The following is a 24,707-nucleotide window of genomic DNA, read 5'->3' as shown; positions in this document are numbered from 1 at the left end:
AAACTGGGACTTAATTCAGGCCTCCCCTCCTAAAAGTCAGAAACCCTTTTGCTTAACGATCTGTTTACAATACCCCAGACAGACCCTCCCAGGGCCCTGGTTGTCCCCAGTTTGAGTCTGGAGCGAGTGGACCTTCTGATTCACCCATCCCAGCCCTCAAGACTCCAGGAAACTTTCCGGGAGAAGGGAGCCTGAGGGGGCCCCAGGGGAGCCGCAGGGGGAGCAGCACCTGTGCCCGATGAGGTCACAAAGCCCCTCGGGCAAAGGCTCCTCCCCCAGGCTGGCGCTGACCACCCCTGCAGGGCCATGGCCAAGCCCTGGGGACGCTCCACCCTCCGGAACCGCTGAAGCCCAAGGGGCTGGGGCTGGTGGCTGGGGGGCGGGGCACCCACACGCCGGGGTGCTGGGTCCCCAACTGACTCTGTGCCCTGGGGGACCTCCCCTTTCTGCAGCCGCCATGAACCGGCTGCGGGACATCCAGCGTCTGGAGCCGCTCCAGGGCCCCCTGAAGTGGGTGCCCACGCTGGGCGAGCTGCAGAAGACCCTCCAGAAGGGCGAGTACTTGCCCCTGCGCCCGCTGCCCATGTTCGAGAGTAACTTTGTCCAGGTCCCCGGCTCCCTGCGCCCTGGGGGCGGAGAGGGGCAGGAGGGGAGGGAGGCCCTCTGGCTGCCTGGGGGGTTGGGGCCCAGGTGGGGACAGGCAGCTGGGGGGGTTCGGTGAGGGGGGGTCCGAGGAGGATAAGAGGCATGGTCCCAGCCCCTCTCCCTGGACCCCCAGGTGACCAATCGAGGGGCCCCAGCATACGTGCACCACAGAACCAACCGAGTCACCATGGGTGTGGCCGCCTCTCTGCCAGGCCTGGTGTTGCCAGACATCCTGCTGATGGCCCAGCCCCCCGAGGGCAGGGAGTGCGCCAACCTCGTCCTCACCAGGTGCCTCCATCCCCCCAACCCGGCCACCTGCCCACCCCCACCCCCACCCTCACCCCCACCCCCGCTCTACCGCCTCTGTCTCCTGCCTCTGCCAGGATGATCCCGCTGGACCTGGTGCATCTCTATGTCCATGACCTGTCTGCCTGGCGCCTGAAGCTGCGCCTGGTCACGGGCCGCTACTACTACCTGGAGCTGGACGCCCCCGACAACGAGATTGGCTTCCTGTTCGACCGCTGGATCCGCCTCATCAATCTGCTCCAGCAGCCCGCCACCTCCTGGGCCCCCAGGACCCTACACACACCTCCCATGAATCTGGCCCATGTGGCACCTCCTGCCTCCACCTGGCGCCTCCAGGTGGGGCCTGACTCCACAGCCCCTGGGGACAGCTATGGTTCTAGATTCTAGAGGGAGCCATGACCAAAGGCCAGGAGTACAGGAGCCCAAGGAATGGGACTGGGGCCCAGCACCCCTGGGTCTGAGGGAGGAGGGGCTGGGGGCTGGACCCCTGGGTCTGAGGGAGGGGGGGTTGGGGAGTGGATCCCTGGGTCTGAGGGAGGAGGGGCTGGGGGCTGGACCCCTGGGTCTGAGGGAGGGGGGGCTGGGGAGTGGATCTCTGGGTCTGAGGAAGGAGGGGCTGGGGGCTGGACTCTGGGATCTGAGGGAGAAGGGACTGGGGGCCTGGACTCCTGGTCTGAGGAAGGAAGGGTTGGGGGCTGGACCTCTGGATCTGAGCCAGGAGGGGCTGGGGGCTGGACCCCTGAGTCCAGGGAGGAGGGACTGGGGGCTGGATCTCTGGATCTGAGGGAGGAGGGGCTGGGGGCTGGATCCCAGGCTGGGCAGGTTACTGAGATGTGGAAACAAGGAAGAGCTCCCCCCTCCTGACCACCCCTGCTCCATGTCCACAGGACCAGTCCCACCACAGGCGTTCAGGTGAGCAGGCTTGGGCGTCCATCTGGCCCTTCCCTGAGTCTCAGCTTCTCCTCCACCAGGTGTGGATGGAGCTTCAGCTGTCGAGCACTCCCCTCCTCCCCTGGCTGAGCCCCCATGAGCCCCCTCTGGCCCTCTCCCCACGTCTCTTCCGTCAGGGTCCTGACCTGAGGCCTCCCCCTCTTTCCAGTCCTGCTCGTCAAGCCCACCTTTCCTTACAAGATGCTGACAGCTCAGAGACAGAGGAAGGCCAAGGTGAGCTGGCCCGGGTGTCTGGGTGGGGTGGGGGCCAAAGGGGTGCACCGCCTGACTGGCCCCCTCCCACTGCCAGACCCTCAGGCGCCAGTTCAAGTCTCAGGCCGTGGGCGACTCCGTGCCTCTTGTCTGGTCACAGCTGGAGCATGCGGACCCAAAGAAGAAATCCACGGAAAAGAAGTAGCTTGGAGCCTTGGCGCCGCGCAGCACGGGGTGAGAGGGGAAGGGGCAGGGGCCCCGGAGTAGATGACAAGTGACACCGAATTGCTCCTGCAGGTCCCAAACAGACGTCTGCCTTGACAGACCTCAGACCCAAACCCAAGGTTCTGGTAAGCATATCCCCTCCCTCTGCCTGGGTGAATGGACCTCCGAATTCTGGCCCTTCCACTGAGGCCTCAGATGGCTTTCTCCTCACCCAGAGAAGCCCAGCATCACCATTCGGACCATCTTCAGCATCATTTCCAACACGGCCAACCACTCAGAGCCCTCTCACAAGGCAGCTGTACGATGAGGGCTGGGGCCCGTTCTTAAATCTGAGGGGGAGGGGCGGGGGGCTGGACCCCTGGGTCCGAGGGAGGGGGGGCTGGGGGATGGATCCTGGGTCCGAGGGAGGAGGGGCTGGGGGATGGACCCCTGGGTCTGAGGGAGGAGGGGCTGGGAGATGGACCCCTGGGTCCGAGGGAGGGGGGGCTGGGGGCTGGACCCCTGGGCCTGAGGGGGGAGGGGCTGGGGGCTGGACCCCTGGTCTCAAGAAGGAGGGCTGGGGGCTGGCGCTGGCATCTCCACTGGCCCTGCTCACCCTTCCCCTCCCCTCCACACATGTACAGGGTTGCTCTGATTCTGAGGCAGCCACATGCCTGGCAGGTTTACTTGAGACCCCTTCTCGCTGCATCTCGGGGGTCGGCCCTGAAACACCCCTGTTAGGCTCCTGCGATCACTTAGACATGTACCTGTGGCAACAGGAGATGGAAGACCTGATGGACCCCGAGTCCAGCACCTTGTCCACTTCCTCCTTGGGCCCGGCCACCTACCCTCCTGACTTCCACTGCTCGGCCCCCCAGTCCTCCTTCCCCAAGTGCAGCAGAGAGGCCAGGCCTCTGGACCCTGCGCACAGGCTGTGGCCGCCACCCTCCCAGAAGCCCCCGGCTGTCCCTGCTGCCTCTTCTAAGGCTCCATTCATCCTTGATCAGTCCCATAAGGTCTCAGCTGTACCTGCTACACCCCGGAAAGCTCCCCAGGAGGCCCCAGCCGTACCTGCCCTGTCTCGGAAGGCCCCGCGTGCATCAGCTGCTCCCCACAAGGCCCCAACTGTGCCCGCTCCATCTCAGAAGCTCCCACGGGTACCAGCGGCTCCCCACAAGGCCCCAGCCGTAGTTGCCCCATCTCGGAAGGCCCCACATGTGACAGCTGCTCCCCACAAGGCCCCAGCTAAGAAGGTCCCACATGCACCTGCTATTCCCCCAAAGGCCATGTCCCCTCCTGCCCCAAACAGGAAATCTGTGTTCCTACCTACCGTATCTCAGAAGGCTCTGATCTCACCCATCCAACACCAGATGATCTTGGGCCCTGCCAATGTTGGCGTGCTGCCCATGGGGAGTCGTGGAGAGGGTGTGCTTGAGCAAAGCAAGCCTGATGGGAAGCCAGAGCCGGTGGTGTTGGTGGGCACCCAGGAGACAAACATGGCAGAGGTGAGGACTCAGAAAACATCCCTGGAGCTGCCCTTTGGCACCACCGAGAAGGAGTCAGAGGACGTCCTGGTCAGCAAAAGCCGGGTCATCATGGTGGATGGCTTGAAGGGCAAGGGCAAGCTGGAGGACAAGGTGCACAGGATGAAGGAGGAGATCGCTCTGGACATGCCCGGCTTCAAATCCAAGGAGGTGGCACAGCAGACAAAATGGGTCAAGACCCAGGAGCTGACCATTGAGGAAGCCCTGCAGGAGCACAGCAGGCCCTTCTCCGTGGAAGGGCTCACCCTTGCCAAGCTCATGATCATTGCCAGCTCCAAGGAGCCCTCCATGAAGCCGGCTCTGGTCAGTCTGCCCTCCTGGCTCTCAACCCCCCAGGGGTCTGCCATGCCAACGACGGGCACGGTGCCCCTCAGTCCCACCAAGGGGTCCTTGCCAGAGGAGCCCCCAGCGATGGCCAGGGAGCAGCCACCGTCAGGGGTCTGGGTGAAGAGGACCACGCGCCCCTGGGGGGAGGTGGAGGAGCTGCCTCAAGACCCCAAGGGGCCTTCCAAAGGGCGCCCCCACTCCAAGCGGGCCGCCAGCAGCCCAAAGATGAACGTGGCCTCCCTGACTCCCATCCCTCTGCCCTCAACGAGGTGGGAGGAGGTCCCAGAGTCGCCTGGCTCGCTAACCCCCATCTCAAAGATGGAGGCCAGGGTCTCCCAGCAAACCAAGAGAGGATCTCAAGAGCCCAAGAGGTCGCTGGACCAGCACCCCGTGGCTACAACGGGGTCGTCCTTGGAGGTCCTCTTGCCCACGCTCTTGGAAATTGAGAGCATGAAGGACACAGTTTCCAAGGTGGAGAAGATAAAGGAGGAACTGGGAGTCTTCGCTCCTTCAACCAGGTATTTGGGGTGACAGCTACGTGCGAGGCATCATTCTATGCAGTCGGGACGTGGCATTGAGCAAGTTGGGGAGGGGGTGCTCCTGGCCTCTTTTGGGTAGAGCCCAGGGATGCTACTCAACATCCCACAACGTACAGGATGGTGCCCCACAGCAAAGGATGACCCCCCTCCCCCAAAATATCAGTAGGGCTGAAATTGCGAACTCGGAAAATAAAACCCACAGTAGTTACGTTGGACCTCAGAAGGTGATAGTGCTCAAGGCAAACGGCAAGGTAGTGGGGATTAGGAGTGGGTCAGGCGGCTGCCAGTGTTGGACTGGATGGTCCAGGAGGGCCTCAGGGAGCTGGTGTCACGTGTGTAAAGATCTGAAGGAGGAGAGGGAGGAAGCCACGTGGACCCCTGGGGAAATTCATTCCCTTCAGAACAGCCACTGCGAAGGCCCTGAGGCAGGGGTGTGCAGGATGTGCTGGACTAAGAGGGAGCTCCAGGAAGTCCCGGAGTAGGAACTGCAGGCAGAGGAGTTGTGAGGCAGGGTGGTACCATCACGCGGGGCCTTGAAGGCCATCCTAGGTCCTTTGGGCTTGATGCTGAGTGAGCTGGAGGCTTTTGAGCAGAACAGCTGGAACTGATGGATATTAAGAAAAGGCTCTCTCTGGCTGAGGTGTGGAGAGGAGGTAGAGGGGAAGGGTGGGTGCCAGGAGGAGAGCAAAGAGGCCGCTGCAACGACTCAGGCAGAGGATGACGGTGGCTTGGACAAGAGGGGGTGCAGATGGAGGTGATGAGAAGTGGTGGGGTTCTGGAGACACTCTGATGGTGCAGCTGAGGGGTTGGGATTGTTGGCAGGGCACGGAAGACGACCTCATGGTTTGGGATCTGAGACAATGGGAAGATGCAGCCGTCAAGGAGGCTGTGAGTGGAGTAGGTGTCTGGAGAGGATGAAGAATTCTCCTCCAGGAGTTCCCGTCGTGGCGCGGTGGTTAACGAATCTGACTAGGAACCATGAGGTTGCAGGTTCGATCCCTGGCCTGCCTCAGTGGGTTAAGGATCTGGCATTGCCATGAGCTGGTGTAGGTCACAGATGCGGCTCTGATCTGGCATTGCTGTGGCTCTGGCATAGGCTGGTGGCTACAGCTCCAATTAGACTCCTAGCCTTGGAATCTCCATATGCCGAGGGAGCGGCCCTAGAAAAGGCAAAAAGAAAAAAAAAAAAAAAAGAATTCTCCTCCTGTCGTGGCTCAGTGGTTAATAAATCTAACTAGCATCTATGAGGACGCAGGTTCAATCCCTGGCCTCACTCAGTGGGTTAGGGACCCGGCGTTGCCATGAGCTGTGGTGTAGGTCGAAGATGTGGCTCGGATCCTGCATGGCTGTGGCTGTGGTGTAGGCCAGCAGCTACAGCTCTGATTCGACCCCTAGCCTGGGAACCTCCATATGCTGTGGTTCGGCCCTAAAAAGACAAAAAGACAAAAAAAAAAAAAAAAAAAAAAAAAAGAATTCTGTTTTCTGAGTTCCTGTCCTGGCTCAGTAGAAACAAATCTGACTAGTATCCATGAGGACACAAGTTCGATCCCTGGCCTCAATCAGTGGGTTAAGGATCCAGCATTGCCATGTGAGCTGTGGTGTAGGTTGCAGATGCGACTCGGATCTGGCGTGGCTGTGGCTGTGACTGTGGCTGGCAGCTGTAGCTCCAATTTGACCCCTAGCCTGGGAACCTCCATATGCCATGTTTGCAGCCTTTAAAAAAAAAAAAAGTTTTCTGTTCTACAGATCTTGATTTTTGAGACGGCAGATGAAGTTGTGGGGTGGGCAGCCAGACACATGAGTCTGGAATGATCTGGGGAAATCACTTGCACGTAGACATTTGCTGCAAATTATGAGACTGGAGGTCACCAGCGAGTAAGTGAAGGTGGAGACAGGGTTAGGGGTGTTTAGGGAAAGGGGAACCACAGTCAGGGAGGGTGGGCATGGAACAGTGAGAGCCTGGAACACCCTAAACACCCAGCAAAGAAAAGAATGAGGAAAATTGTGGGAGCAGCCATGTCAAATGTTGCAATCAAGTGAAGGAAGACAGGACAAGACAGGACCTCTGGACTTAGCAGCAAGGAGGGGACCTTCGGCGATGAAAACCTGAATGGGGGAGGCTTAAGCAAGCACAGGCAGTGGGGGATCACCAGGCAGCAACTTTTTTTTTTTTTTTTGGTCTTTTTAGGGCCGCACCCGTGGCATATGGAGGTTCCCAGGCTAGGGGTCAAATCGGAGCTACGGCTGCCAGCCGACGCCACAGCCACGGCAGCGCCAGATCCGAGCCGCGTCTGTGACCTGCACCACAGCTCATGGCAACGCCAGATCTTTAACCCACTGAGTGAGGCCAGGGATCTAACCCCCATGTCCTCATGGATGCTAGTCGGGTTCGTTAACCTCTAAGCCACGATGGGAACTCCCCCCATGGAGCAACTCTTGAAAAGATGAGGCTGAGTCAAAGAAGCCAGACACAAAAGACCACATAGCATGCGATTTTGTGTGCCTGAAATGCCCAGAAGAGGCAAACCTGGAGACAGGAAGCAGACGGGTGACTGCGGGGAGCTGGAAGGGATGGGAGGAATGGAGAATGACTGCTTAAAGGATGTGGGGTTTCCTTTTCAGATGATGAAAATCTTCTGGGAAGTAGGTAGTGGGGGTGGTTGCACAACACTCTGAATGTAATTAATGCCACTGAATTGTACACTTTTTTTTTTTTTGGTCTTTTTTTTGCCATTTCTGGGGCGGCTCCAGTGGCATATGGAGGTTCCCAGGCTAGGGGTCTAATCGGAGCTGTAGCCACCGGCCTATGCCAGAGCCACAGCAACGTGGGATCCACCACTGCTCATGGCAATGCCGGATCCTTAACCCACTGTAACCCACTGAGCAAGGCTAGGGATGGAACCTGCAACTTCATGGTTCCTTGTCGGATTCATTAACCACTGCACCACGACGGGAACTCCTGAATTGTACACTTTTAAGATTGTTACCATGGTGCATTTTATGGGGTGTGTGGTTTCCCACTACTCATGAACATACATATGTGTGTACAGAGGGGAATACGAGAGGAGGAGGAGAGCGGCTCTTTCCAAGTAATTCACTGGAAGGGGAGAGGGACGTGGAGAAGAAGCTGATACAGGGCATGGGCACGGGAGAGGGCTTCCTTGGAGGAGAGAGGTAGTGAGTGGTGCCTTTGGATGTTGGTGTGAAGGATCCAGAGTCAGGTCTGATGTTAAGGAGGCAGGAAGGAAAGAAGCCCAGGAGGGACACTGATGGGGACTCGGGTTCCAGTCCAGGCTTGGGGGGCCCTGGGGCAGCCCGCCATCAGCATGCACTTGCTGTTCACTCCCGACTCTCTCCCGGCCTGTCCCCCATAAAGTCTTTCTCTCTCCAGCTTGCACCCTTCCCAGAGGCCTCAATAGCGGGATTCCAGGGACTCGACCTCGGTGGCTAAAGGGTCCAGAGGAAGCCCCCCGCGTGGCCAGGTAGCCCCTGAACCTTGCAGGCCCGCCTTAGACCTGGCGCCAGAGCCCAGGAGCCCGGACGCCACCCTAGCTCTTTCCTCTTCCTCACAGGCCCGGGTGCTGTGCACTTCTACTGTTAGAAGCGGGGTGCTGAAAAGGCCGGGCGGGCACGCTCCCTCTCCGGTAGAGACCAGAGCTTTGTATACCTTTACATACGTGGGGGGCGGGGGGCGGGGGGCGGGGCGCGGGGCGGAGGAGGGCCCGCTGGGTGGACCAGCTTCGCAGAGATTAAAAGTGAGTCTGAGATTCGGCCGCAGCTGCGCCTGGGTGCCTGTGTGTGCGCGCGCGCCGACCCCGAGAGGGGTCTTGGGCTGGAGGCGGGGTGGCGGGTAGGGGGCACGCCGACTCCGCCTCGCGTCCTAGAACATTCCCTGCAGCGCAGCTGCCCCATTGGCTGGGGTCCCGAGAGTCAGAAGCGAGGGGCACCCTGGGCGGAACCACAAGCACAGCTGAACCAGTGACCTGCTGATATCGGCCTGGTGAGGGCAGGACGGGTGGGGACTGGGCCTGGGTTTTGGGGTTGCGGTCAGGAGCGGGGGTTTCCCCCTAAGTTCCCCGGAACCCTAGCCCTTCCAGCAGGAGACGCCGCCTTCGTGGATGTTGGGTATTGATTTCCAGAAGTCCTCCAAAGGGAAATGGCCAACGCCACCATTCGACCCGCGCTTCCCCAACCAGAATCAGACCCGTAACTGCTACCAGAACTTCCTGGGTAAGACCCCGTGGGCCAAGTCAGGGGCAGCAGGTGAGAGACGATGGGAAGCAGGATGGCGCGCCCCTCCTGAGGATGGGGAGAGGGTCCAGGACTCGCAGCGGGGTCGGAGACCGTTGGGGTGGGAGGTGGGGCCGGCCTTGGTGGAAAGGGCAGGGCCTCCCAGGTAGGGGCGGAGCCTTGTATAAAAGGGGCGGGGGGATGTCCCGAGTCGGGGAGGGCCAGGCGAGGGAGGAGCGGAGAGCTTCCAGGTAAGGGTAGGACCAGATCATGGAGGGGGCGGGGCCTATCCTGGAGGCGTGACGAAGTCCTGGAAGGGCGGAGAATGGGCGGGGTCTTGCGGGAGGAGGCGGGGCTGAGGCCGGGACATTTCTGGGGGCGTGGCAAGAGGGGCGGGGCCTTCCCTAGAGGGCGCGGCCAGGTCCGCAGGGGTGCGGGCGTGCTAGCCCCCCGCCCACTTGCCCGCCCTCGCCCGCAGACTACCATCGCTGCGTCAAGAGCATGAACCTCCGCGGGAAGAGTACACAGCCCTGCGAGTATTATTTCCGCGTGTTCCACTCGCTGTGCCCCATAAGCTGGGTGAGCTGACAGAGGGGCAACACACGGACGGGCCGGGCGAAGGGGGGTTGGGCCAGGTGAGCCGCGCCAGAGCCCCCTCCCCACCTCCCTCCCGCCCGCTCGCCGCAGGTGCAGCGCTGGAACCAGCAGATCATGGACGGGACTTTCGCTGGCAAAATCTGACGGCCCGAGCGCGGCTCTCCGAGAGATCAGTCCCAGTGACTGCCCCCAAAGGGGCCCCGCCACCCCAAACCCCCTCCCGTCCATCTCTAAGCCATAAATAAAGCTGTGTTATTGTTGATGTTTCTTCATGTCTGGTCAGTGAGGCGTGGGGGCGTCAGGAGGTCCTCCCTGTCTGTGCTCAGCAGCCCACACTACTGGTTCTGAGCGCGGGAGGGATGAGGGAGGACTACGCTCCTTCAGGGCCGGGAGCAAGGGAGGAGAGCGAGACCCTCCCGCCCCTCCCCACCCACAGCAGGCGGCAGCCTCTTCTCTGCAGGGTCCCCCTTGGCTCTCTTGAGCCCCAACACATGCCCACGAGGATGGCTTCAGGGTGCACTTTCTTCTCTATCCCCACACCTACCTTCAGCCAAGTCCTTCCTCCACCTCCTCCCTGAGGATTCTCTTGCCCTCCTGGACCACCTCCAGGGGTCTGCTCCTGGGCTTCCTGCCCTACCCCGTCCATCCCAAGTTCCCAAGAGGTCTTTTTGTATCCCACCCAGCACTGACGCCATCACTCCCTCCTCTGCTCCTGACGCCTCTGGCTCTCCACCGTTCCTTCGCTCCCCTACCCCTGCCTGTCTTTACTTCCCTCCCAGTATACCCCCACCATGTGAGCTGCTCCCAACAGGGTGCTCTGCATGGGTCCCCCGGAGCTACTCAGCACCCTGTCCACAGCCAGGCACGGCCTTCTCTGATCAAACACATGTCACCTCAGTTTCTCCCACCACCTGTGAGCTCCCTTCCCAACTGGGAGCTCCCTCAGGATGCTCTGAGTTCCAGTCTAAGTCATTCTTTACTCCTCCCCCATTCGGGCCCTGGACCTGTCCTCCGCCAGGCTAGGGGACAACAATGCTGAGATTCATCCTGATTCAAAAGCCTTTTTTTTTTGTCTTTTCTAGAGCCGCTTCCCGCGGCATATGGAGGTTCCCAGGCTAGGGGTCAAATCGGAGCTGTAGCCGCCAGCCTATGCCAGAGCCACAGCAATGTGGGATCCAAGCCTCGCCTACAACCTACACCACAGCTCAGGGCAATGCTGGATCCTTCACCCACTGAGCAAGGCCAGGGTTGGAACCTGCAACCTCATGGTTGAGATTTGTTAACCACTGCGCCACAACAGGAACTCCTCAAAAGCCTCTTGAAATGTCACTTCTCCAGCCCCCTCCCCCCTCCACCAGGTTGAGGAGTGACCCATGACTGAGTTCAGAGGCTGGGGGTTCTAGCCTCTTCCTGCCCTAGATGGCAGGGGGATGGCATGGAGGTGGAAGGAAGGACTGAATTCAGCTGTTTCTGCCTGAAGCTGTTGGCCTCCTGGGAAGGGCTGGATCCCCAGAGTCTGCCTGGCCTGAAGTGATCGAATAGGTTCCATTTGACCCCAGGGTTCCAAGGTGGCTATTACTAATTATATGATGACTTGGATGGCCCTGGACAAGCCTCATGACCTGCATCACCTCAGTTTCCCCAGCTGTCAACAGAGATGGTACAAAGCCCCCCTGATCAGGAGAGGTGGGATGATGGGAGGAGCTCCATCCACGCCCTCAGCCTCTACGTGGCCCTCGACATCCGACTCGGGGCACACTCTACATGCGCCACCTCCCGGGATGGCTCCACCCGAAACCTTGGCCCTGGGCTCCCTGGCTCAGATCACAGCCCAAGAGGCAGAGGAGCAAGTGAGGGTACAGGGCGTGGACTCAGCCAAACAGGCAGCTGGAAGCTGCAGGGGGGCAGAGCTGGTCATGCAACCTCCTCCGACCTGCAGACTAGCGGCCTGCACCGAGGTGGCGCTGCTGTAGGAAAGAGGGAAGCAGTTGTCTCGGGCAAGGCACCTCTGAGTCACAGAATGGTGCTGGTGGCTGTCTGAGCCCTTGGTGAGGTCACGCAGGTAGCATCTGAGCACAGGGTGGCCACAGCCAGCCCCTGGACCTCTCCAGACGCCAGCACCCACAGCGCATCCACCCTGCAGCTCCTGCCAGCCCTCCCCCTGCTTTCCCTCGGTGACCAGGGTCCCTGCCACCATCCCGCAACCACTTCTGGGACTTTTTTTGGAGGGGGGGGTAGGCTTTTAGAGCCATACCCACAGCACATGGAAGTTCCCAGGCTAGGGGTGGAAACTGGAGCTACAGCTGCCAGCCTACACCACAGCCACAGCAACGTGGGATCCGAATACACCTGTGACCTACACCATAGCTCTCAGCAATGTTGGATCCTTAACCCACTGAGCGAGGCCAGTCCTCATGGATATACTAGTCACTAAGCCATGATGGGAACACCCTGGGACATTCTTATATTCCTGGCCTCCCTTTGGGGCCCCACTGCCCTATAGACGCCTGAGCACAGAGCAGGGCCAGACCCACCTCGCCTCCAGCTGGCTGGACCAACAACACTCTCAGGCCCCGAACTTGGCTCTGAATACCTCTGCCACTGCTCGGGCACCAGCTTTGCCCACCTGCATCCTACAGCCAATGTCAGCCCCAATGACCTGACAGAGGAAACTGAGCCCTCTCCCAACCTGCATCCCACTGCCTCCCCGCTGCCTCCCCATCTCCCTCCTCCCTCTCTTGCAGCCGCATCCCATCAGCCCCGGACTTACCTTTTTTTTTTTGTCTTTTTGCTATTTTTTGGGCCGCTCCCACGGCATATGGAGGTTCCCAGGCTAGGGGTCTAATCGGAGGTGTAGCCACCTGCCTACGCCAGAGCCACAGCAACGTGGGATCCGAGCCGCGTCTGCAACCTACACTGCAGCTCACGGATCCTTAACCCACTGAGCAAGGGCAAGGACCGAACCCGAAACCTCATGGTTCCTAGTCAGATTCGTTAACCACTGCGCCACGACAGGAACTCCCGGCCTCACCTTCTTCCCCTCCCTCTGCAGCTCCTTCCTCCCAGTCTAATAGGCGCAGGTGCTTCCGGGTACTTCTCATGCAAAATCACAAAGCTGCTTGCTGCCCTTGGCTCCACAGACCCTCCAGGCAGGGTCTGGCTCTCCTCTCCACCCACCCCCCCATCCCATGGAAGCCACAGCTGAACCAAACCCTCCAGCCCCAGCCTCCTCTCTAGTGTCTGAAGATCTCAGAGCCTGGATGAGCTCTGAGAAGGGGTTCAAGTCTTGGTCCTGAGGCCTGCCTGCCATGTGGTCCTAGACCAGCTTCCAAAGACCCCTGCCCTGTGCTCTTTGGACCTAGAGCCAGGGATGACGGTCCCTACACCTCACAGGGCCGTGGGGAGGGTGACGCTGAGCCAAGATAGAACAGGATCCAGCACGATAACGTGACCGATGGGCCAGCTGCCCTCCTGGGACAGCAAGCTCATCAACAGGGCCCTGGAGGTCCTGGAGGCAACCAGTCAGCCCCTACACAGTGTAGAAAGGGGCAGAGAGCACCCCCAAGGGAAGAAATTGGGTCCACACTGAGGTGGCTGGCCTGGCTCCCATACTGTCCCAGCCACCCGAGGAAGAGATGTAATTATCTCCTCTCAGCTCCCTCCTCCCTTGGCCTCTCCGCCAGCTGCCCCACTTCCGTGTCTTGGAGCCCAGGTGCATGATGTGGTTCTCAGCCTGAGCCTTGACCCTCTGTTCTCTGCCAGGACATCCCAGGCCCGGCCAGCTCCCTGGACCCAACACAGATGCCTCTCACTTGCCTATCAGGTTGGTGCTCCATCTACCCGGTGGCTGAGGCAGAAACCCGGCAGCAGGGCAGGCTGTCCATGCCCAAGCAGTGTGACCTCAGGCCAACGCCTGCCCTGTTTGCCAAGGGGCTGATCCTGGAGCGCGGCCGTGTGGGTTGATGCCAGGGTGCATGTGACCTGCGAGCACTGTCAGCTGTGGTTACAGTCCTGGAGCTCCTCCATCGCCCTGGCATGCTAGCCCAGGGGTTCTCACCCGGGGGCTGGCTTTGGCCCCCAAGGGCACCCTTGGCCAGGACCACAGATATCTGTGTCACAACGGACAGGGTGGGGGTGCTACTGGCCTCTCCTGGGTAGAGGCCGGAGAGGCTGCTTCTCATCCTACAACACAGGAGTAGCAGCTCAAGGTGGCAGCAGTGTCGAGGGTGAGAGACCCCCGTCACTGGTCTCAAATCTTCACGCTTTGGGTTCCAGACACTTTTGAGACTTGGCGGAAGGCTCTAAGCCCTCTGCCCCCAGGAGGTGCATGAGACTATGCAGCTACCACATCAGACCCTGGGTTCCAGGAGGTTCTTGGAACCTCCACTGTCCATCCAGGCCAAGGATACTTGCTCTGCTGTTCTCTCTGTCTAGGAGCCAGGAATCCTCTGGTTTAGAGAAACACCTTCTTTTAGGGGCTGCTGAGTCAGCCATCTCTTCACGTTCCTCACGGTCGCTTGCTCACTGGGAGGCCCTCTCCCTATTTTTAACCTGAGGGAAAAAACTAACACAGTTCAATAGGATTTGCATGAGACAAAGATACATTTTCTCATCCTCGAAGGAATGAAACAGGCCATACATACAAGAAATACTTTTTTTTTTTTGTTTGTTTGTCTTTTTGCCTTTTCTAGGGCTGCTCCTGCGGCATACGGAGGTTCCCAGGCTAGGGGTCGAATCGGAGCTGCAGCCGCCAGCCTACACCAGAGCCACAGCAACGCGGGATCCGAGCAGCATCTGCAACCTACACCACAGCTCACGGCCACGCCGGATCCTTAACCCACTGAGCAACGGCAGGGACCAAACCCACAACCTCATGGTTCCTAGTCGGATTTGTTAACCACTGAGCCACAACAGGAACGCCAAGAAAGATACATTTTCTCATCCTCAATGGAATGAAACAGGCCATACATACATGAAACTTTTCTTTTTTGGTCTTTTTAGGGCCACACCCGAAGAATATGGAAGTTCGCAGGCTAGGGGTTGAATCAGCGGCAGCTGCTGGCCTGCGCCACAGCCACAGCCACTTAACCCACTGAATGAGGCCAGGGATTGAACCCATGTCCTCCTCATGGATCTTAGGTTCTAGGACCACCTCTGAGCCATGACGAGAACTCCCAAAATGGATTTTAAAGTAAAAAAAGTTGGCTGCTTTGAACTGTCCCCAGCCCCAGCCCCAGGCCCCGTGTGAAGTGCCCCTTCTGGGCCGTCCTTCCCTTCAGCCCACCCGAGGTCTCCTGCAGCCTCGCCACATCTGCTCATCCCCCTCCGCGGGGCCTCCAGGCCCCTCACTGCTCATGGCCTGACCCCACCAACCTCCAGGCGAAGGCTTTCCCAGGCCAGCCAGGGAGACGGACGGGCCCTCAGACACTCCTGGCTTGTCCTTGTGAAAGAGCCAGGAGGCCTCACTGACCATGAAAAAATGCCCAGAGCACGCTTTATGGGAGGCCTGGTAGCAGGAAGCACTCACCAAGTGTTAGCTGTTAGTACTACCTTCTGTAAAACAGGGCTGAGCTGAGAGTTAAGAGACCACAGCAAAATCAAGACACCGAAATGCATGGGAAAAAACATGTGAAGATTCACTGTCTTGGTCTTACAGAGCCAGGCCAACCAAGACGACACCCACGAGGTCGTGGAGGAGGGGCGATGCCTGACTTCAGACAAGGGTGATCCAGGGCCACGCGTGACCCTGGACAAGTCACTCTAACTGCTGGACCTCAGTTATCTCGTCTGAAAAATGGGAAGACTCCCCTCCCGCACAAGAAGATGGGCCTGTGATTCTGTTTTGTTTTTTGACTGTATCCATGGCACGCGGATGGATGTTCCTGGGCCAGGGATCAGACTAGAGCCACAGCAGTGACAACACCAAGTCCGTAACCACCAGGCCACCAGGGAACTCTGGGTCTGCGATTCTCGCCTCCGTACCGGTGTCCACTGCATTTCACCCTCCCAAGGCTCTTAGGGCCCAAAGCCGCAGCCGCCACCTCCTAGTCTGGTCTTCGCAGCAAGGTGGAGGGTCTTACCCTCCCAAGAGACATCTCTTCAAAACGCCAACCAAAAGGAAATGCTTCCAAGGTGCTGCTTATAACAAGGTTTTAATAAAATAAAATAAAAAGTTCAAGTGCTTCCAATCCCCCAACATATCCCATTCTGGTGTGGGGGAGGGGAGGGAGCCCCCACACCCCAGTAGCACCAGGGATAGCACCATGAGAAAGATGAGGTCGCACCCGGCCTCCCTGAGACCCACGGGGTAGTGGGGACAAGCCCCTGGCCACCCCCATCTCGCCCCCCCCACCTCAAACAGTTGCAGAGCTGAGAACAAACCTACCCCCCCCACGGGGCGGCGTGTAGGGCGTCCACCCCCAAGCCAGTTCCACCTCCTCCCGAGGCCTGGGCTTCTGTGGAGAAGCCACGGGGTGGCCCCCACCCCTTATGGCTTTGCTCCCTGGGCAGTAGAAGGTGGGTGGGGAAGGGAACAACTCTTTCAACCCTGAGGCTGGGGCTGGGACGGGAAGGTGGCCACAGCCAGGGCTTCCTGCCAGGGTAGGGGTGGCTCAGGGGTCAGCAGTCACAAAGGGTCAGGGGTCAGATCCCTGGGGGGTGTCCAGGCCTGCCCCCCCCTGCACTCCCCTGGGGCAGAGTTGTGCTGGGGTCGAAGGCCAACTCCCTCCCAGAGGTCCCAGAGTTCCTTCTGGAGGTGAGCTCCCGAGAACTTGGGGCAGACGGGACCAGGACGGATGCCCTCCTCTGCTGGCCTGGCCTCTGTCCAGCCCATCACGGCCCATCGCTGTTGACATCCAGGTCAATGGAGCCGTGGCTGACCACCAGCCGCAGGCGCTTGGGTGGGGAGAAGGGGGTGAAGGCAAGGGCCTGCTTGGGGATGGGGATGGGGCCTGGGGTCCTGGCAGGGGCGGGTGTGGCAGTGGCAGGCGAGGCTGAGGCCATGCGGCTCAGGTCCACCCGGACCACGTAAGGCAGCCCATAACGCCGGGCCCAGTGCCAGTCCTGCTGGGGGACCCAGCGGGCTCGGGAGGCCGGACCTAGGGCCACCAGGGCCTCCGCCTGCAGGCAGCAGTGGGGGCCACAGCCTCCCCACCGGTGTAGAGAGACACGGGCAGCACGGAGAACGGGGGGTGCCGGGGCTCGCCGGGGCTTGGGGCGTCGGCGCCTTCTGGGGCGCACCCGGAGCTGGGGCTGAGGCAGCCACTGGAGCCAGAGGGGTGCGGCATCGGGGCGGGCAGCGAAGGGCGGGGGGCACAGGGGCTGGCAGGCAGCTGTGGAGGCCCAGGGGAAGGGGGAGAGACAGGGCAGCCGTGTAAGCAAGGCCTCTGCAGAGGGCACGGCTCCGGTCAGGCCGGCCAGCCGCCCTCCACCCCCTAGGCTTCTCAGGAGGGGACAACTGAAGACAGTGAGGCCCTGTCGGGGCGACCGAGGGAAGGAGGGAGAAGGAGCGATGAGGTGGAGGAGGGCAGAGAAGGGGCCGGGAAAGGGGCAGCAGCTGATGGAGACAGGCCAGGAGGACAGGGGCCCTCCCTGTGCCCCAGGCTTACCACAGAAGGGGTCCCGGCGCAGCGGGGCGGGGTGGGCGGAGGCCCGGTGGCCGTCCAGGCCCCGCTGCAGCCGCCGCTTGGTCTCCCGGAGCTCGTACTTGTCCAGGGGCGGGGGTGGCAGGGGCTCCCGGGGCCGCAGTCTGAAGGCACCTTCGCCTCTCCTGGGGGGGGGTGAGCAGGGAGAGGGGATGGGCCCTGAGGAGGCACTGCCAGGTCCTGGGAGCCCAGGGGCCCTTGTCCCTTACCGCAGGCTGTCCCCACCTCTCACAGGTGTAGCATTCACAGTGCTCGTTCTTTTCACCAAAGAAGCCTTCGCCGTAGAAGCAGGTTACCTCGTCGCCTGGCTCGATGTCCCGCAGCACCTTCACGCAGGCTGCGTTCCCATCTGCAGGTACAAACTGAGGGACGAGAGGCTCAGCACCCTGCCCTGGGGACGGCCCGGCTCCATCCCTCCTGGCCGGGCACCCTGGCCTCAGGCGCCCCCCCCGCCCCCCGCCGCTCCCCGGGATGGCAGGGCTGAGAGCCCAGGAAGCGCCCTGCCCAGGGCCTGCCCTCTGCTCGTACCCCCTGACCCTCCACCCACTTCGTTGGCTCCCACCCTCCTGCAGGACGATGATCTAACCAGGCCCTGGCAGTGCAAAGGAGCCGCTCCCTCGGCACTGCTCCTCGGCGCCTCTGCCACACCCTGCCAGCCCGCTCCTCCGTGGCTGAGCTCTGCCACCTCCCCTTGCCAGGACTGTGTCCACTCCGCAGCCCCAGTCCAGCATTGCTGGCCCACGGGCCCCTCTCGCCTGCCTGCTCCTGCCTCCAAGGTCCTCTTCTGAGAGAGACAGGACGCCCGCCCATCTGTCCTTCCTCCCGTCTGTCCACTCTACTCTGTCACACACCTGCGAGTGGCCCCGGCCAAGTGGCCGGCACCTCCTGACCAGGCAGGGTTGGTGCCCCCGTTTGCCCTGCCCAGAGAGCCTATCTAGGGCCAGCCCCACATCGCCTCTCCCGCAGCTCCACCCCAAGGCACACACTAGCCTCTGCCTCCATCCTGACCTCCGACCCCGGGGACTCCAGACTCCAGCCCCCCTTGGGCCTCGCCCACCAGGGGGACACGTCCCATCCAGGATGCCCTGATGTGCCCCGTCTGCCCTCAACACCCAGGAAAATCCTACTCCTCCTTCAAAGCCTGGCTCGGGTGTGACCTCCGTGCAGCCTGCCTGTTCCGCAGCACGAGGCGGCTGGCACCCCCAACCACAGAGCCCTGCTTCCCTCTGTCCTGCCCACTGTCTGTGCCCCAAACCTACATAAATGTCAGCAAAGTCACAAAATGTGGACACGCACCTAGCCTTCACAACCGTCCCGGGGGCGGGGGGGGGGGGGGGCGCAAGTTCCTAGGGTTTCCCATCTGAGAAACCAGGGCCAGGGTGGCAGAGCCCGGACTCAAACCCTCGTCACAGCTTGGGGCTCCCGAGGACACCCAGGTGAGGCCCACGCCTGGCAGGGTGCACACCCGGGGCCTTACCAGGGCCATGTCCCCTCAATCTCTCCCTCTCAGGCACAGAAGGGGGAGAGGTGGCCAGGGCCAGGGGCACTTTCTGGGTTCCCACCATCACGCTGCCCCTCCAACTGGCCGAGCCCCCAGCTCAGGTTCAAAGACCAAAGACAGAAAAATGCTGCCAGCAGGTGGCAACCTGGGTCCCAGAGTGACTCGAACCAGAGCCCCTTCCTCCCACTCCTGACAACCAGGGTCAAAACACCAGCTCTGCACAGCCAGTGGGGAGAAACTGCTTCCTCGGGTGGGGAGACCCAGGACAGTTTCTGGCTACTCCCTGACCAGGAAGCCCCGCCCCCCCTTCCTGGGTCGGGGGTCCCCAGGTCTCACCTTGCAGTTGGGTTTGCAGTCTGGAGCCAGTTGCAGGGTGCGGAGAGGAAGAGAGTCAGGTCAGCAGAACCAGCAAACAGGTCCCCCAGCTCCTTGCCACACCCGCCCCACCCTCCCTCCTCCAGCCCCAACCTCCCACCCCCCACCCCCCTCCTCCCGCCCCCCCAGCCGGAACTCCAGCCCCACCCTCAGCCCCCTCCCCGCTCCCACCGTGGTTGATGAAGGCGGCCGGGCCGAGCCACAGCTGAGCGCTGCGCTTTCGGGTTGAGTACATGATGCTGAAGTCGTTCTCGCCGGCCCTCAGCAGCCCCTCGTCGGCCTCCCGCAGCTCCGCGATGCAGCCCACCAGCAGCTCCAGCTTCTCATTCTTTTTCCTGCCAAAAGGCTAGGCCGTGGGTCTGTGTGCAGCGCCGCCTGCCCAGACCACCAGCGTGGGGGGCAGGGGCCCCTCATCCCGGGCCTCCTGCGGGAAGGCAGCGCCAGCCCCCGCTCTCCACCTCCCAGCGCTCTCGCTCAAATTCTCCCAGGGAGGCCTCTACACCCGCCTGGGGGCGCTTCCCTGCTCCAGCACTCGGCCTGCGGAAAGTCCTGCCCCTCCCGCTCCGGGCTCCTCCAGACGCGTCCTACCCGGAAGCCCTCGCAGGTGCCCCCCCCCATCTTCACTAGACCCTTTGGCTCGTCCTTCTCCTTCGGGTCTCAGCCCAGGCCTGGCTCCCAAGAACACTCTCCAAATGCCTGGGCAGGCTCCGGAAGCACCGAACAGCAGCAGCCCTGCCACCGCCAGCTGCCTTCCCGCCAGAATGTGAGGAGCGGGTCCCACCTTGAGCCCAGCAGTGTTTGCGACTAGGCAGGGGCTCAGGTAGGGATGCAAAAAGGACAGCACAGTCCTGGGGACAAGGTCAGTCCTTTCCCAGCAGCCCCGGGAGTGCCAAGGGGACCTCATCTCCCAGCTGGGCTGTGGCAGGCAAGGGGGTCTTGGGGGCCAGGCCGGGTCTCCTTCCTCTCACTGCCTCTTCCTGGCCCGCGAACATCTTTGGGGCCCCCATGCCCTGTTCCCGCAGTGCCCAGTCTCCTCGAGAAGGGCCCGGCTTTCCTCTCCCAGCAGCCCCCGGGGTGGGGTGGGGGAGCCCCCTGACCAGCCTGGGGCCCTGGGCTGCGAGCCGTGCCCTCTTACCAAGCTCGGGTGGACACAATCTTGGCTCCGTTCGTCTCCATGGAATAACGGGTACAGGGCAAGATGGTAAAGCCACTCTCAGGCAGGAAGGCGCGGAGGTAGCGATAGATCTGGGGGAGGTGAGGGGGTGGGCGGGGTGAGGAGGTGGGGCAGGGTCGTCGGCCCTCTCTCTCCTGGGTGCTAGTTCTGCTTTGCCACTGACTCGCTGTGTGGTCTCGGGGAGCTCACTTCCCCTCTCGGGGGCCTCAGTCTCCTCATCTGTCAAATGAAGAGGTTGGACTCCATCTCAGAGGGCCCCCCAGCTCTCCTTTCCTAGGAGTCTCTGAGCCTTGCCTCAGATGGTCCCGATGGCGAGGAAGTCGGGGAGTCGCAGGGAGGGGACGCTGTGCTGAGGGTCTGCCCGGCCACTGGGCAGAGGACCTGGGACAAGCGGACGCGGTGGGGGGAGGCGCAGGGCCGAGGGGGGGTAAGGGAAGGGCTCCCTCACGTGGGTCTTGAGGGCAGCCTCCTGCCGCGGGCCCCGGCTCTGGAAGTAGTGGGCCATCCAGCCTCCCAGCGTCAGGGCCCGGTACGCAGCCTCCAGGTCCCGCTGCCTCAGGAAGGCCTCCAGCGCTGAGCGCAGGTGGTGCTGTCGCCGCAGGGGGGGCACGGGGCTGGGGGAGAGGTCACGCCTGGGTCCCAGGGCCTTGGCCTATTCCCTCCGGGCCTTCCCGGGCCCCACCCCCGCCCCCGCTCGGGGCTGAGGAGGACGGGGCCGCGGGGTGGCGGGGAAAGGGAAGGGGTCCCGACCCTCGGTCCGCCCTCTTCCAGGCCCCCTCACCTGACGTTCATCTTATGGGTGCGGAAGCCGAGGTAGGGGTCCAGGACGAGGCTGGTGGCAAGGTCGTCGTTCTCACACAGTTCCCTGGCGGTCACGCGGTCGGGCCCCATGGTGCCCCACGCACCATGCTGTCTCCGGCGGGGAGTGGAGAGGGCAGCGCAGGGGCAGGGACGGCGCCCTGGGCGCGTGCCTGCTCTGTGCCACTTGTACACTCTGCGCGACGCTGGCAAACCCTTCGGTCTCCTCATCTATAAAGAAGGGAGAAAAGCCATACTGACTTCACAGGGGCGACAGCGATGGTGAAACGCAACAAGTGCTTTTGACAGCAGGGAGGCCCCCAAGAAACGCCAGCCACCATCGTTAGTATCTGCACCTTCTCAGGCTCGGGAGCACAGACACAAACCCCCCAACCCCCTATGGACCCCCCCCTCCATGGGCACACGCAGATTCCCTGAGACCTCCATAGGCGTGCGCGCACGCGCACACACACACACACACACACACGCGTGTGCGCACGCATGTCCCTACTGGCCCGGGAAGGCTGATTAATTGGCAGATTGGGATAACCCTAAAGGCTTAGTCCTGCAGGAGGTGGGAGTCAGGGGGGACCCAGCTCCATCTCCAGCCCTCACCAAGGAAAACGCCAAGGCTTCCTGCCCTGCCAGAACTGCTTGTTCTTGCACCCACCCCCACTCTCTGCTGGCCTTGGCCTCCACCCCCCTCCCCAGTAGCCCTTGGGAGTCCTCAGAAGGCTCTGGGTGAAACCCCAGGCAGCCTGGGGGGGGGGGTGAGGCGAGGGAGAGCAAAGGAGGGATCCCAGCACCTGCTCCCTCTCCAAGGATTCCGGGGGAGGGAGGGGCGCAGAGGACAAAGCGGGGGAGGGGGAGAGAGAAGGAACAGTATGGAGAAGCAGAAGAGGCCCATAAAAAAGGAGGAGAAAGACAGGGATTAGCCAAAGGCAACAAAACAAGCCTCCTAACCCCACTGCAGAGGGCCTGCGGGGGGGGGGGCCCACACCATGGTGCCTCGGAATGGGGGGTGGAAGACAGACTGGGAGCTAGAGCGGCTGGGAAAGGGGGTCGAGAAGACACGAAGGCTGGGGATAAAGAGGGGGTGCCGCGGGTGGGCGCTGGGACAGAAAGGAGGCTACAGAGGGGCATGTGGGGAAAGAGAAAAATGGACACTGTGGGGTGGGAGCTGGGGCAGAGTGACGGGCCAGCGTGCCTGCAGGAGGGACAGAGGCCTGCGGGATAGCTTGGGGATCCAGGGAGGACCCCAGAAAAGCCAGCAGGGTGACAAGGGGGCCAACGAAAGCAGAGAAGAACCTGCAGCTCCGGGGAAGAGTCCTGAGCAGGTCGAGGGGGGCGGCTAGGGGGTCCAGTACAGGGCTTGGAAAAGCAAACAGGGATGGGGAAGTCCTAGGGAGCCGGGGAGGAGCGTAGAACGGCCTTGAGGAAAGAGCCTGGGCTCCAAGGAAGGGCCTGGGTAGGCGGTGAGAGTGCAGGGGAAGGGCCTGAGGTCCAGAGGGAAACTGGGGGAAGCAGACAGGGGCCTGCGCAAGACGGCGGTGGGGGGGCTCCAGCGGCCTGGGTAGGCGGTGAGAGTGCAGGGGAAGGGCCTGAGGACCAGAGGGCAACTGGGGAAGCAGACAGGCTCCTGGGGAAGACTGGGGGCTCCAGGGAAGGACTTGGCTAGGCGGTGAGAGTGCAGGGGAAAAGCCTCAAGTCCAGGAAGGGGAGGAAGAGTCAGCGCAGAGGGCGAGCTGAGGGTCCAGGGAAGGGCCTGGAGCGCGAGAGCGGGGCCGGGGGAAGGCCCGGGGCTGCGGAGAGGGCCCCGGGTGAAGAAGCACGGGGAAGGGGCTAGGCGCAGCGAGCACCCTGAGGCTCGCCGAAGGGCGGGGAGACGTGGGCGCCTGGACACGAGGAAGGGCCGGGTGGGGCGGGGACAGTCGGGGCTAGGGACGACCCGAAGCCAAGGCAGCGCGGGGCGGGGGCCGAGAAGGGGCTCAGAGGTCGGGCCCCGCGCCGCCCCTCACCCGCTTCTCCTCCTCCTCCTCCTCTGGCGCCCGCGCCGCCGATGCCACCACCTCCCACTGCCTCTTCCAGCTCTCGTCAGACACGGTCGCCGCGCCTCCAGTCGGCCCCGCCGGGCCTGCCCCGCCACGGCCACCGTGTCCTCCCATTGGCCAAGGTGGCCGCCACTCTTCAGTTGCTACGAAGCTCGCGCCACTCCTATTGGCCAAGATCCGCTCTGGCCCTCCCCGCCCGCCCCCGGCAGTGCCCCTACAAAACCCCGCCACGCCCGCCTTGCCGTCAAGCGCCGCCAACTGCGTCCAGTGGACGCCACTGCTGTCCTTCATCTGCTACCATGGAGACGTATCCCCGCCCACAACCCGAAATCGACGCCCTCATTGGGCAAAAGCGCCGTCCCTCCCGGCAAAACTCCGGTTTGGGTCGGGTTATTCGGGTCCTAGGGGAAAGAGGGCGGGTTCCGCCGGCTTCAGAGCCCGCGTGTGATTGGCCGGCCTTGGAACGACTCGTCCTTCCATTGGTTCAGGTCTCCGCCCGTCACCTTAGAGTCGCGACCTGCCTATTCTCTTTCTCTGGTGAAGCCTTTCGCCACCGGAGGGAGAAAGCAGGGGCAGGCGGGAGGGGGGTGAATGCGCGCGCACCTCCGTCGCCACGCCGGGAGAGGACCCTGGTTGCCAAGGCGACAAAACTTTATTGACAGCCCTGCCGGATACAAAGGACTCTTCAATCTCTCTTCCTCCCTTTTGGACCCCAAATACCCTGTTTAATTTTGAGTATCCACATTAACACTCTGTGAGTGAACAGGTCAGAAAGAGGGCGATGGAGAGGTGGGGGTTTTGGAGGAAGCCCTGGCTCGTGGGGCGCTCCCATGGGGCACCCCCCTCCCCTAATTGGAATCACCCCCCTGCAGCAACCCTAGAGGCAAACATAATTAGCAATGCATCATAATTAAGCCCGGAATAATAAGTTCCACAGTTGGATCAGAAGGTCTTTGTTTTGCTGACTGCCATATATCCTGTGCGTTTGGAACAATGTGGGGCGCAGAGTAGGTACTTCGTGTATTTGTCCTGGAGTCAATCAATGTATGACGCTGGTTTCTGCGTCCCTTCGCTGTGTGACGTTGGAGAAATGGTTTGCCCTCTCTGGGCCTCAGGCTCACATCTATAAAACAAGAACCACACTGGTCCCTCTTTGAAGCGTCCAACTTAACACTCTCCTAAGTGTCCTTCATCCGTTCGTCCAGGCTCCCACCCTCTGTTCTTACTATTCCTTCTGCAACTGGGACGACTCCTGGAACTGAGACACCCCTAACCCAGACACCCCCTCCCATAAGGATGGCTACAGCTCCGGAGGAGAGAAGAAGCCTCACCCAGAGCAGGGGAGCCAGCAAGCTGAAAGGACCCTATAAAAAGCTCGGCTCTTCGGGAAAGTTCTATGTACCAGTATATCTGAACGTTGAAAGTGCAGCCCATCTATCAGCGGGTGTACATCCTAGAGAAACTAAAAAATGTGAACAAAAATATAAGCACACTAATGCTTGCAAGAGTGATGTTTGTAACGGTGAAAAACTAGAGACGGCTTAAATGTCCATCACATAGGGCATGAATAAATGGATCCTGGCATAGTTTCACAGGGAAGCACCATACAGCCGTGAAAGTGGTTGAACTA

General features: G+C 61.4%; 3 protein-coding genes across 4 annotated transcripts; 2 read left to right on the top strand and 1 right to left on the bottom strand.

Moving 5' to 3' along the window:
- Positions 334-4,700, top strand: FAM71E2 (family with sequence similarity 71 member E2). The gene is made up of 9 exons (XM_021097574.1): positions 334-607; positions 779-933; positions 1,029-1,287; positions 1,839-1,863; positions 2,051-2,115; positions 2,192-2,295; positions 2,392-2,444; positions 2,535-2,617; positions 2,868-4,700. Exons 1-9 carry the CDS (start codon positions 458-460, stop codon positions 4,698-4,700), a joined length of 2,727 nt encoding a protein of 908 aa, XP_020953233.1. The 5' UTR covers positions 334-457.
- Positions 8,450-9,801, top strand: LOC110261055 (cytochrome c oxidase subunit 6B2). Its single transcript, XM_021095007.1, has 4 exons — positions 8,450-8,708; positions 8,797-8,938; positions 9,417-9,517; positions 9,626-9,801. The coding sequence occupies exons 2-4, from the start codon at positions 8,827-8,829 to the stop codon at positions 9,677-9,679; spliced, it is 267 nt and encodes an 88-aa protein (XP_020950666.1). The 5' UTR covers positions 8,450-8,708; positions 8,797-8,826; the 3' UTR covers positions 9,680-9,801.
- KMT5C (lysine methyltransferase 5C) lies at positions 15,669-23,162 on the bottom strand. Of its 2 annotated transcripts, XM_021095006.1 has the most exons (9): positions 23,045-23,162; positions 21,010-21,257; positions 20,677-20,842; positions 20,190-20,299; positions 19,226-19,389; positions 19,016-19,035; positions 17,404-17,540; positions 17,143-17,303; positions 15,669-16,866 (listed from the first exon to the last, which is right to left on the bottom strand). In XM_021095006.1, the coding sequence occupies exons 2-9, from the start codon at positions 21,255-21,257 to the stop codon at positions 16,367-16,369; spliced, it is 1,506 nt and encodes a 501-aa protein (XP_020950665.1). In that variant the 5' UTR covers positions 23,045-23,162; the 3' UTR covers positions 15,669-16,366. The 2 variants fall into 2 exon arrangements, with proteins under 2 accessions (XP_020950665.1, XP_020950664.1); XM_021095005.1 differs by having other exon boundaries at positions 17,143-17,540.

Source organism: Sus scrofa, chromosome 6 (assembly GCF_000003025.6).
Source record: "Sus scrofa isolate TJ Tabasco breed Duroc chromosome 6, Sscrofa11.1, whole genome shotgun sequence".
Lineage (NCBI taxonomy): Eukaryota > Metazoa > Chordata > Mammalia > Artiodactyla > Suidae > Sus > Sus scrofa.
Note: the sequence above shows the minus strand (reverse complement) of the source record. Positions and strands in the feature narration are given on the sequence as shown.